This window comes from Exophiala oligosperma, assembly GCF_000835515.1.
Source record: "Exophiala oligosperma strain CBS 72588 unplaced genomic scaffold supercont1.1, whole genome shotgun sequence".
NCBI classification, from domain to species: Eukaryota; Fungi; Ascomycota; class Eurotiomycetes; order Chaetothyriales; family Herpotrichiellaceae; genus Exophiala; species Exophiala oligosperma.
In genome coordinates this window covers 2544113-2556388 of record NW_015622818.1, presented here as the reverse complement: position 1 = coordinate 2556388, position 12276 = coordinate 2544113, and the positions used below count along the sequence as shown (strand labels likewise).

General features: G+C 50.2%; 4 protein-coding genes across 4 annotated transcripts; 2 read left to right on the top strand and 2 right to left on the bottom strand.

Annotated features, from left to right (window-relative positions):
* Positions 1 to 949: 949 nt before the first annotated feature.
* Positions 950 to 2796, bottom strand: PV06_00889 (uncharacterized protein; the record flags this gene model as incomplete). Its single annotated transcript, XM_016401447.1, has 2 exons — positions 950 to 1097; positions 1343 to 2796. 2 exons carry the CDS (start codon positions 2794 to 2796, stop codon positions 950 to 952), a joined length of 1602 nt encoding a protein of 533 aa, XP_016268500.1.
* A 426-nt stretch (positions 2797 to 3222) lies between these two features.
* Positions 3223 to 4670, bottom strand: PV06_00888 (uncharacterized protein). Its single transcript, XM_016401446.1, has 2 exons — positions 4624 to 4670; positions 3223 to 4551 (listed from the first exon to the last, which is right to left on the bottom strand). The coding sequence occupies exon 2, from the start codon at positions 4501 to 4503 to the stop codon at positions 3484 to 3486; it is 1020 nt and encodes a 339-aa protein (XP_016268499.1). The 5' UTR covers positions 4504 to 4551; positions 4624 to 4670; the 3' UTR covers positions 3223 to 3483.
* Positions 4671 to 5799: 1129 nt separating this feature from the next.
* On the top strand, positions 5800 to 7100 carry PV06_00887 (uncharacterized protein). Its single transcript, XM_016401445.1, has 2 exons — positions 5800 to 6262; positions 6318 to 7100. The coding sequence occupies exons 1-2, from the start codon at positions 5941 to 5943 to the stop codon at positions 6743 to 6745; spliced, it is 750 nt and encodes a 249-aa protein (XP_016268498.1). The 5' UTR covers positions 5800 to 5940; the 3' UTR covers positions 6746 to 7100.
* A 3065-nt stretch (positions 7101 to 10165) lies between these two features.
* On the top strand, positions 10166 to 11739 carry PV06_00886 (uncharacterized protein; the record flags this gene model as incomplete). The annotated part of the gene is made up of 4 exons (XM_016401444.1): positions 10166 to 10417; positions 10560 to 10826; positions 10885 to 11003; positions 11058 to 11739. The coding sequence occupies 4 exons, from the start codon at positions 10166 to 10168 to the stop codon at positions 11737 to 11739; spliced, it is 1320 nt and encodes a 439-aa protein (XP_016268497.1).
* Between the last annotated feature and the right edge of the window lie 537 nt (positions 11740 to 12276).

Here is a 12276-nt window from a genome sequence, read left to right as displayed (position 1 = left end):
GAACCCGAGGCATCCATGGTCAAGCAAATCATGGTCGGGTTTATTCCCACTGTCAGAACAGGCATTCGTTGGAAAAAAGCCAAAAGGTAGCATGAGATACAAGGAACCCATGGCCAACAACTGAAGTCCGTCGAGTCAACCACTTGTTGGCCTGCCAGAGTCTTTCTTCGTGGAAACAGACGGCATGGGGACCACAATGGAGACATGGAGTAGGGGACGTTGAAACAACCACTCATGGGCCCGGACGCTTGCGAGGGATGACCGACTGGCGTGCTTCAGATTCTCTTTAGCGCCTCGCGTGGCGTCCTGTCGCAGCTTAAGATGGGCTTGAAATCTTCCGACAGGGCAGAAGTCTGACACCCCCGACTGGAGGGGGTAGTAGAGAATAATCGGACAGGGAGAGAGGCACACGGACCAGGTGTTGCTGATAGCATCCTCGCCATTGTACCGGTAGAGTGAAGATAGGTGGTCATTGTTGCCGACGACCAAGTGGACATCTGGGATATTCGCACATACAGATTGATAGTGCCGACGAGTCCCTCCTCTGCTGCTGACAAAGATCATACTTGTTTGTTAGTTCTCGTAGAACTCGGTAGTGGTGTCAGACTGACTTGTGGTGACCCCTGCAATTTCAATCCTTTGCCTGTTGACATGCCTTTTTATCGTCCTCTGAAACAAACGGCCTCGCATACGCTTTTCGCTGCCGCCGGTGAAATCCTGGAATGGATATTGTCACCCTAGATGGCATTCTTATTGAAAACCCCCGGTTCTTGCATTTGACTGGCTGGCTATTCTTGCGGCGTCGAGATCACGGTCACTCAAGCGAGAAAGTCGTCAATATTGTTTTTCGCAGGCTTCTTTTGCATGGCGCTCATTGCACACATCATTGGCGTAATGCAGCTCATTCTCAAGACTCGACAATCTCAATTGTTCATGCATGTATTCGTCATCACACGATTATAAAGTCGTATTGCAGAGACAACGGGATCACCTTCCTCGATTTATTGGTGCTCGCCGACTCGTCCATGTCCACGTAAGACTCAAGAGAAGTTGGCAGCGGTATCTCGAATTTTGCCAGCAGCAGCAGCGACTTCACACTTCAAGGCACTCAATGTCCACTTTGATGAGGAAAACCCCTGAAGCTGAAGCTAACAACAAGACATGTTGTTGTGTTGTCTGGTAAAAACGAAGTACAAGCAAGGAAGTTTCGATCGAGCTGGCCATCCATTGTACAGTAGGAAGAAGCACCGGGGTGCATTCTCTATGGTCACCAGGTAGTACCTACTTATTTCCTTGCTTCTGGAGATTGCGCGAACGCAACTGACTACTCCGTGCTGCTCACGACATTCCCAGCTCCTTCAAGATACCCTCATTATGCTCCCCAACCGCCGGCACCTTGTCCATCCTCGCATCAACATCGGCGTTCATGCCCGGCGCCATCAAGGCCTTGATCTTCCCAACCTCCGTGTCAACGTCTCTCCATCTCCTCCGTGCCTCGAGTTGTGGATGCTCCCAAACACCCTGCATATCGTTCACCTTCGCATTCGCGATTCCGGCCGCTTCAAGCCTTCTCGTCACCTCGTCCGCATTCCACTGGCCGAAGATTCCACTAATCACCGCTTCCAGCTCGGCTCGATTTTCACTCCTCGACGCCGTGTTGCTGAACTTGGGGTTCTGGACCAGATCATCGCGCTGCAGCACCTTCGTGGCGAGTATATTCCATTCCCTCTCATTCTGTACACCAAGCATGACCTTGCCACCGCCCCCGGTCGAAAAGGGTCCGTAAGGGTAGATACTCGCGTGACTTGCGCCCGCACGTTTGGGGCCCGCTTGACCTTCGTGCGCGTAGTACATCGGGAAACTCATCCACTCGACCAGCGACTCGAGCATCGATATGTCCAATTCACAGCCCTTGCCGGTCTTCTGCCGCTGGATGATGGCACCTAGAATGTTGGAGTACGCATACATGCCCGCCGCGATGTCGGCAATCGAACAGCCCACCTTGGCCATACCGTCGTCACCCTCCGTGCCCGTGATACTCAGCACCCCAGCCTCGGCTTGAATCAGCAGGTCGTAGGCCTTCTTGTGCGCGTAGGGCCCGTCGGACCCGTACCCGCTGACTGATGCGTATATCAACGCGTCACCGCGCCGGCGTTCTGGGTCGTACTCATTCATCGCCGTCTTGAGGGCCTCGTAGCCCAGGCCCATTTTCTCGGCATCGCCAGGTCGGAGGTTCTGTACAAACACGTCGGCTTTCTCGCAGACGAGCTTCTTGAGGATCCCCATGTCTCGCTCGTTCTTGATGTCCAAGGCTAACGACTCCTTGTTGCGGTTCGTCCATACGAAGTGGCTGCATAGCTTACCGCGGACACGAGAGTCGTGATGACGCACAAAATCACCGCTGCCGGGCCGTTCGATCTTGATCACACGTGCCCCCAGGTCGGCGAGGTGTCGCGTGGCGAGAGGCATGGATATAACTTGCTCGAGCGCGACGATGGTGATGCCTTCCAGCGGTCTGTTCGAGGGAGAGTTGTAGGTGAAAGAATCATCTGACGATGCGGGGGATGGGCGGGCAGAACAACTGCTCATATATCTTCTTCGTCGGGCTTGTGCATGTCGTAAAGGCAGACTACTCGAGCATGCTGACAGTTGTAATGAGGTCGGTAGCTTGGTTGACCTCGATGCAGAGGCGTTTGACAACGCACTTTGCCGCCGTAGGGGATGCGCCAACAGTCCTGGGACGAAGACGTCCTTGATACGAGTCGCAGCAGCTCGACATGATGTGTTGAGCGCCATGATTGTAGTTGTCCCTCCCAAATCTGCCTCGCTATCTTCTGCGTCGTTACTGAAATATCATTTGACCATATAACAAGAGTGGTGGTCTAGTCCCTACAGCGGGGAATGAGTATATGAGCCTCTATGCTTTCCACCGGCTGGTTGACTCTTCGTGAGTTCGTTCTACGAGAACTGCTGGATAGTGTATTTGATCTGATGTTGTACAAACGAGTCGGATTCCCCTCACCGACACCGGAGTCGAAAGCGTGGAAATCCGGAGCAAATATATATACAAATATTTGGAGTCACGGCATAATGCCGAGGGTCACGATCAACAAGTCGGCTATCAGACATTTCTCCTCAAAATAATGGATCTCTGGTCTGATTTAAGATGAATAGATTAAACTCATTACCGTGGCGAAATCACATATCGAATACCTCACGAGATAAATAGCACAACTGTGCTCTCGCTGACATTGATGTGTATCATCATAACTCAACCCAAAACAAAGAGCTGGTTCATTTCATAGTCATTTCTGTGTTCATTTACTGGTCGTCTTCACATCAACACATCGTAGTTTCAGAGGCCGTTATGAAAGTGACGGAAAAAATGCTGGGTTCAAAACAAAACCCCATAACGAAGCCGGATACTTGTCATTAAATGGATCGGGAACTCATCCCTTGACCTGGACGCCTGCCTCATGCACTTCAGACGAGGTTGAGGTCCCACCTTTTCTTCGGATCTTCTGTTCTGCCTCCAACAGCGACGTCGTATCGGTGCAGCATCAAGGCGGGAGGAAGGGCCTTCCTATGTTTGTGCTCGAGGTGTTCAGCAAAAGCCTGCGGATTGCTGAATGCCGACTTGTCTCGGTCCAGTCCCTTCCCGTAAGCGAAACAGAAGACGCAGCCATATTTGATCGCTGAAGGTAAAGCAGCCTTTTTATCTGACAACGGCAGGTACAAGTGGCACTTTGCCAAAAAGGAGCTGCGGTATTGAACTTTCACTCCACTGTGTTCGCGAACCTCATCAGTGCTGTGAATGTTGGAGGTTGCGCTACTCGCGACATGATATCTGACTTTGAACGAGCATTCGGGGCATTGCCAGTTGAGGAATGCTCCGCCGAAAGCCTTCAATTTCTGTCGATTCTCTTCGGAAAGATCCTTTCTCTCGACAAAAGAAATGCGCCCCTTGTCCCTCTTGTTGCTGATCTGTAGAGCCCCACGGCAGAACTGTCCCAATTCGTTCGGTCTTAGGTCTTCTGGTCGCAATCGCCGTGGGTTGCTGGGCGCAAGCTTGGACATCTCCTTGAGCTGGAGAGAACGGTAGTCCAGGGTTTCCCATATGGCAGCAAAAGGCCGTTTGTCATCGAGATCCCGGTCGTAATGGTTATTGAAAATCTTTTGAATCCCAAGCACGGAGTTGAGCATCTGATCGACCGCCAGACCTAGATAGTATCCAGATCTAGCGTCGGCCTCGTCTGTGATGTATGGCAAGTGTTCATAAGACAGGGAAGCCAGGGATTCCAGGCGGGCTCGCAGGATCAGGAGTCGAGGATCGTACGCTTGAATTTCATTCGGGACGATATCCGGATAGATGTACCAGTCGATCATCGTTCTCAGCTTATGGCGAATTCTAGCCATGATAAGCAAAAGGTCATCAATGGCCTGTCGAGGCGTGATGGGTTCCGGAGGTGGAGGTAAATCCACGAGATCGGGAACGAGCGCCATGGCTATGGCTAACGATCACGCCAGCATCATAATAACAAGTGCTCAGCGCTGTCGTAGGTCAGTACTGGTCTTGCCCGAGGCAATAGACCTGTCGAGTCGTGGGCACGGAATTTAGCATACCTTGCATAAGTGAGAAGTTCATCCTGGATGAAAGACGAATCTGTGCGACCAGGGAGGCTGTGTGCCTGGCGCTTCGCTCGATTGATGATCTCGAGAATGTGAAGAGTCACGAGGCAGTGATGGAGCTGACTAAGCACACAGCCTCCGCGCTCACCACGTGACTAAAGTCACATGAGGGACTCTCACTGTGTGGTTGTAGCGGCGCGAAAAGAACTAATTGACTAACTACAAGTGAGAGAGAGGCTGGCCGCTATATAGATATACCTAAACGCATGCGATCTTAAAATGAAAATCATAACTCGTGCAGTCATTTTTCCCTACCCTTTCCTACAGGACAGTCAATTGCGAATTGTCCAATGTCCAGTACTCGCACCACCCAATCCTAGTCGCAGAGGGCATGGCCTTGTCCGTCCCATGGGCTCTGCAGATCAGAAATTCTATGCCCGTCTCCACCATCAGGTAGTTCAGCCGAGACAAAGAACGAAAACCAGGCTCTAGTCTCGGTCATTTCGAGCCACTATCCGCCTGAAACTGAAAGTAGAAGACATTTCCTTTTTCACTCACTACCCCGAACCACTTACGGTAGAGGACGCTCATCGAAGCTTGGGCGCTTGACATTCGATTCTATAATCGTGACCGTCTTCAAGTCTTCGTTGGGGTAACGGCATACTGGCGTTGCACAGCAGGGGGGGTGGTGACAGTGAAGTCAAAGTGGGAATACGAACATGCGGTCAGTGGCGATGACAAAGCACCCTGCAGCTCTAGACCTTGTACAATCCGCACCGTCTGCCTCGAATGAATTTTCCAGTTCTCCTGTGGTCGTATACAGCTAAGTTCCGAAAACTGTTCCACCGTCATGGCGTTCATGCAGCAACTGTTCGAGCTGCATGTTACTCTAGCGTGCTCCAGTCGGGGGTGTCTCATTTTGAATCCTCTGCTGAAGTTCAAGAAGCTTTTGGCCTTTGCCATATTCGGCTAATTGTTAGATCTTGCCGAAAATGATCATGTACAAGTTCTGACGATGTCGGCCTTCGCGGGTGTCACTCCACTTTGCCTGGTCATATGCATAACCACGCATCACTTCAGGCCTGGCGCTTGGACTCTATGGAAAGTATACATAGGTCTGTGACTAGGTTCTGTTGGTCCCTACTTTGGGATGTGCGCAAGGAATAAAATCGAGAGAGTTAAATACATTCGAACCGCCAGCCAAGTAGCGAACAGCCGAGCGGCGCCAGTAAAGTTCTGGCTCATGAGTATCCGTTGAGCCTGAGATATTGATAGCTGCCTGAGATTCAAAGATCAACGCCCACAGCACAAATGAAACTCTACACCGACTCTACTCCGAATGGGATCAAAGTGAGCATGGCTTTGGAAGAATTAGGGCTTCCTTACGACGTGGAACACATCGACATAAGTAGTCGCCGGCAGAAAGAGCCCTGGTTTCTCGAGATCAATCCCAATGGCCGGATTCCTGCAATAGTCGACACACTCGAGGACGGCAAGCAGATTAGAATCTTCGAAGGTGGAAGCATCTTACAATATTTGACTGAACGTTATGATTGCGAGTACAAGTTGTCGTTCCCGCCAGGAACTGCAGAGTATTGGGAGTGTAAGAGCTGGTTGTTCTTTCAGCACGGAGGTAAGGCTACGCTGGAAGTTCATTCTTGAAACTTTGCTGACACCTCTTGTACCAGGTATCGGGCCGATGCAAGGACAAGCGGCACACTTCTTGCGTTATGCGCCCACCAAAATCCCGTACGCGGTCGACAGGTACGTCACAGAAACGAAGCGTCTCTACAAGGTACTCGACACACAACTCGAAAAGTCAATCTCCGGATTCCTAGTCGGCGATCATGTGTCCATCGCGGACGTCGCGGCATTGTCGTGGGTGATTTATGGAAAATATGTCGAGGTTGATATGGACGACTTTCCGAGTCTGGAGAGATGGGAATCTATGATGAGCGAAAGGCCTGGTATACAAAGAGGTTTTCATGTGCCCAAACCCTTGGCAGTCAAGAGTAATGACCCCAAAGCTCTCGAAGCATACGCACAGCATAATACTACTTGGATTCTGGAGGGAATGGAACAAGACAGACGAGCTCTCGGGAAACGTGGCCTATGAATCTTGGAGTTGGCGTGTGGATGCGCCGATTGATCGTATACAACATTATGGCAAAACCCGTGTAGCATGAAGTCTAAGAGTTTTCTAGTACTTCATACCTGGTCGCCTAAACGGAATAGAGACCGGATTGGCAATACGGGCAGGAAAGGCTAGTGCTGTCAAAAACATCTATAATGCTACCGATACAGCATGAGGATGGAGTTCTACGGGCTTGATCTTTTGGAGCATACAGTATTAGCTCCTCATCTTGAGTTTGTTGCTCTCGACACTGCAGTGTATGGCTTCGATCCGCTCCTGGAAACAGGTCCCCACAAATAGGATTCATAAATCCATCCTCAGCTAGAATGAATAGAGATCTATCTCAAACTAAGATAGAACCATTCCAGATATGTAGCGTATTCATCCTCTCAAGTGTATTCTAAATTTGTAGGTCAACTGTCTACAGCGGCGTGGGAGGCCCGCTAGTTCTTAACCGTGGCCAGATACTTTTTGGTAAAAGGATAATCAAGGTACCCTTTCGTTTCGTGCGTGTAGAAGTAGTTCCTGTCATATGGATTCAGAGGTAAGTTTTCCTTGATCCGAAATACTAGATCGGGATTTGCGATGAAATGGCGGCCGAAAGAGACGGCAAAATCCCGAGCTGGATAGTCTTCGTCCAGAAGCTTACGTGCCAAGTCACCGTTATACCCACCAGCGACCAGCACGGGTCCATTCCATCGCTGATAAACAAAGTCAAGTTTGTCCGAACTTACGACATCGTCGCCACCTTTGACGCGCGACTCGATGACGTGCAGGTAGGCCAGATCCATCTGATCGACTTTGCTGACGAGATCACAGTACTGCGGAACGGGATCTTCCATGCCCATGCCGAGAAACTGACTCCAGGGACTCAGGCGCACAGCGACTCGCTTTGGACCAACAGCATCCACCATAGCTTGGAGGGCTTCGACAGCAAATCGAGACCGATTTTCAACACTACCGCCGTATTCATCATTTCGGTGGTTGGTGACATCCTGAAGGAACTGCTCAACTAGCATTCCATTGCCAGCCAGAAGTTCAATACCATCAAACCCCGCTGACATGGCATTCTTTGCTGCTTGGTGAAATTGCCCAATGGTTCGCTTGATATCTTCGACAGTCATGACTTGGGGAACAGTTGCGCCTTCCATGAACGGGATCGCGCTGGCTCCAACAATAGTGAATCCTTCTTTCTCGGCCTCGGATGGGTCAGCCATACGACCCATTGCCATCACCTGCATAAACATGAAGCAGCCCCTTTGGTGAACGGCGTCGGTGATTTTTTTCCAGGCCGTAATCTGTTCGGGCTTCCAGATACCGGGAGCATTTGTGTATCCGCTGTGCTCGGCTGAGAGAATGTTGGCCTCTGCAATAATGAGAGTTCCGGGGACGGCAGCTCTTTGAGTGTAGTATTCCATCATCATATCTGTCGGTACATGATCGACGGTGGCTCGCATTCGGCTAACACCCGGCATCACAATACGATGTTGGATCTCAAGATTCCCAATCCTCATGGGCTTAAACAGGCGAGAATCGACCATGGCGTAAGGGGCCTGTCTTATTGCGAGCAAGGTGTTGAGGCGTTCAGGCTAGGACGATTACTGTGAGTACAGTAGTTGGTGTTAGTGATCAGTGCCTAATTGGGTCGTCTGCAGTACATGTATGGTCTGGAGGAGGGAGCTCACGCCAACTTTATAGTACTCATGGTCCGGCCAACTGGTGCCTGCCGCTCTTCAGGTCTTGTCATTGTTACTCATCCCTTATAGTGGTTACAGTAACTAGCATGGCCAAAGGTGTCAAGGGAGGCCCCTAGTACAAGCTCTGGATTGATACAATGGAGGTTTGAGTTACCGTGTTGGGCAGCCGTCGACTGCTCTACCGGACTGTCATCAACTGCATCGATCAAACGGCTCAGCTACACAGACGTAAGCCGCAATAGGTCAATAGGGACAGGCTGACACCAATGTACGCCCTGGGCTCGACGCCGCTTTATTTGGCTGACTAGCCGATCATCATGAGTCGGGGAAATCCACTTCTATACTACGCACGTCAGTCCTGATGACGAAACATGAATAGTGGGATACGGAACTCCGAACTACTTCGTTTTCGGAAAGAACTACATTTTACTCATCTAGTAATAAGCCAATTTTAATTTCGAGCGGGGACGGAGGAGGGCCATACCAACCACACAGGCTGTCAGAGACTACGGTCTCGCTAGCTGCCTATCACCTTCTCCTGGCCATTCAGACGGACACTCGAGGAGAAGGATGACAGGTTATATGTGACCTCATATGTGTGGTTGTAGCGGCGCGAAGAGAATTGAATTGACTAACTACAAGTGAAAGAGAGGCTGGCCGCTATATATACGTAAAAGTATGTAAGCAAATGTAGCGATCAGAATTAAGTGTCTCCGACCCCTCACGCTAGAATCACATATGTGACCTTACATGTGACCTTATATGTGACCTCATAAGGCGACTGCCAGGCTGCTACCGGGGTTCACTTTCTTATTTATGCACAACCTGGAGCGTCTTGACTCTTATCTGACAATAATCATTTCGTCCTTAAGAACATTTGCGCTTACAGCAACATTGAAGATGCTTCTTCTGAAGTCTCAGTGTGAACGTTGTCACAAAAGTCTTCCTCCTGAGGCAGAGACATATATTTGCTCTTTCGAATGTACATGGTGCCCGGATTGCGCCAACAACTTCGAAAATCGGACATGCCCCAACTGTTGTGGCAATCTCACGACTCGGCCCATTCGCCCGGCCAAGCTGTTAGAGAAATATCCGCCGGCGCCAGTGACCGAGCAGAGCCACGAGCCGAGTTCTTAAAAGCATCACGACATGTGAATTGCGAGCGCTAGCGGAACGGCTGTACGAGCTGTACCAAAAATGGGCACGCGAAAAGCCCAACGCGTTGTACGCACCCGCGGTGACGGAAGTCTGCTGAGGATCATGGAGTCTAGCCTCAGGCGAAGGGGCTGAATGAAGGGAGACGAATTGGACAGAAACTCAAGAGCACGAGACCACAGTTTCTTAACAGTATTCGAAGGACGCCATCATATCATCGCAGTCCTTCCAGTATGGGCGGCAGTAGGAAGTGGAGGGAAGATGTCAGCTCGTTCATATTGTATTCCCCCTTGGGATCTACCCCTGATAAACGCATCCACCAGCCATTTAATAGCCTACAAGTACTCCGTACAATGATGACAAATTCGCCGAGTTATCTAGATCTAACCTAGTCGTACAGAGCCAATCTACTGCTCCTGACAAATCACAACGTCATTATATCGAGAGCCCTTACTATACCGGGTTTGGAAAAATATATATGTTTCTTACACAAGAACTCAACCCGCTTGTATGTGTCGACATTCGGGACACCGAGAGGTCACAGTCTGAGATGGTGCCTTCGCCGGAAGTAAGTCCATCGATTGATGCCACGTCCAAAGGGGACGAAGCTTTTCGTTTTGTCTCTATCCAGGATCCCGGTGAAGCCCAAAGCCGTGCTATTCAGCGTTCTGTACGCTCTCATGCCGTCAAGCAGGCCTTGCAAAAGAAAAGGCGACAAGAACAAGCCGCCAATCAGAATTTCAGAACAGCATCCACGCAGGAACGAGCGGTGCAGACCGATCCTCTGGTCTCATCACCAGCGGTCATTTTCAGAGCACTGCGGCTGCCACCTACGACCTCATTCCCCAATCATCTATATTTGCAAAGATTGTTGGGAAACGGCAAGTCCTCGTATCCTTGAACGAGGCCGTACAGTGCTTACCAATGGCTCAGAAAAAGCCAAGGAGGCTATTGAGCCTGTTTTCGGACTCGGAGATGATGCAAACTTCCAAACTTTTCGCTCAGTTTTCCGAGCGGGCGTCGACGACCTCGCTTTGTTGAACGCTGTCTTGTTGACAACTACTTTCGCAACCTCGGGCAACAGGCTGGGTGGCCAAAGTCTACACCATCAAGCGGAAACTTTCAAAGCACTAAGACGGCGCATTAGTGATCATGACTCGACTTCTATCGTGTCGACAATAGGTGCCATTCTTCTGCTTGCAGGGATCGAGGTCAGAGTCAAGCCAAGCTTAACTTCGCAGAGCATGACTGACTTTGTGAGATTGCCAGATTCGTCTAGGTATGAGGTCAGAAACTGAAATACACCTTACAGCCGTGATGACACTGCTCCGATCAACGAGCTCGGAGCGACTGCTTCTGACAGATGGTATCAAGCGTGCTATTTTCTGGTAAGTAGCAAACGAGGCTGGTCACAGCTTACCGACGACTGACGCAGAGAATAGGCAAGACTTGTATGCTCATCTTGTCACGTCGACCACTCGTGCTGTCAACCACCATACCTTTCACGAGATGCTCTGGCACCGAGATGCTCTTGCTCCCGAAATCTTCGTGCTTCCTTCCGGCTTCCAGTCCAGGGTGGATGTACTCGGAGAGGAACTCACCAGAGTTTTCGAGGATATCCACGCCTTAAAGATGATCCGTGATTCCGCCGTTTACGATCCCGAGGACACAGCGTCGATGGTCGATATGGACAACCAGCAAGCTTCAGTACAGTCGAGACTGTGCGGCCTGCCAGGTCTTTCCCCACTTGCAGAATTGTGTCGACTAGCAGGGTATCTTACTGCAAGCCTGCTTTGCTGTAAGATCTGGCGGCTGTCATTGGTTCCGAACCATGTTTCAGCACAAATGTTGCAAGCCGGTCGTCAAGTCGACGATTCCATCTGGACGGGGCATTTTGACTTGCTGGCGTGGCTGCTTTACCTGGGAGGCGCTCTTGCTGCCCCGGGTATCGTTCGCAAAGACTACATACTGCTAATTCGACGTCAGCATGCCTCCAAACTGGCAACACTGATTCGCTCATGGAGTGACCTGGTCGCAATTATGGAGCAGTTCATCTGGTCAGAAAAAGCCATTTCTCCACTGATCCAAATGTTCTGGGAGGAGGTACAATCATTCAGAAAGTGAGAAATCAGTGTCATGAGCAAGGGTCAAAGATTGCACTCCCACTGTGACCTGCTCTGACTGTTTGATACGCGCTCTTGTAGCCAAATAAATGATATTCTGCCGAAAAGAGTGCCAGTGGAATCTTTAGGCCTAGATTATGACTCTGACCACCAGCCTTTTAACCGAGAACTGAGCTTATCTGAAGCGCTTGACGAACTACAGAATGACTACGTAGCCACAGGAGTATGATATGGTAGGGAGCGATCTACCGAAGACAAGTGACTAACTTTTCTTTAAACTTCATATAAACAATTCTGATCAGTCTATACAAAATATAAGGACTGGGAGCAGGGAGACTCCCTTCTATCATGTCAACACGAATCCCACAGTCTCGAAAAGTGGCTTCTTACTCCTATGCTTTCAGCTACGAGATTTCGTTGTGCGAGTAGTTGTACCCCTTCCTATTTCCCTTTAAGGAGATACTTTAATTACATCCACTTTCGACCTAGTCTCGATATGGTGCAGATTCATGATCAAAATAAGTCTACCTGCGCCCAA

What these genes read in the sequence shown, in the direction of transcription:
- PV06_00888 (XM_016401446.1), bottom strand. Translation starts at nt 4,503, where the DNA reads ATGGCGCTCGTTCCCGATCTCGTGGATTTACCTCCACCTCCGGAACCC.
- PV06_00887 (XM_016401445.1), top strand. Translation starts at nt 5,941, where the DNA reads ATGAAACTCTACACCGACTCTACTCCGAATGGGATCAAAGTGAGCATG. An exon ending in GTTGTTCTTTCAGCACGGAG is followed by an intron (nt 6,263 to 6,317) that starts GTAAGGCTACGC and finishes CTCTTGTACCAG; the next exon opens with GTATCGGGCCGATGCAAGGA.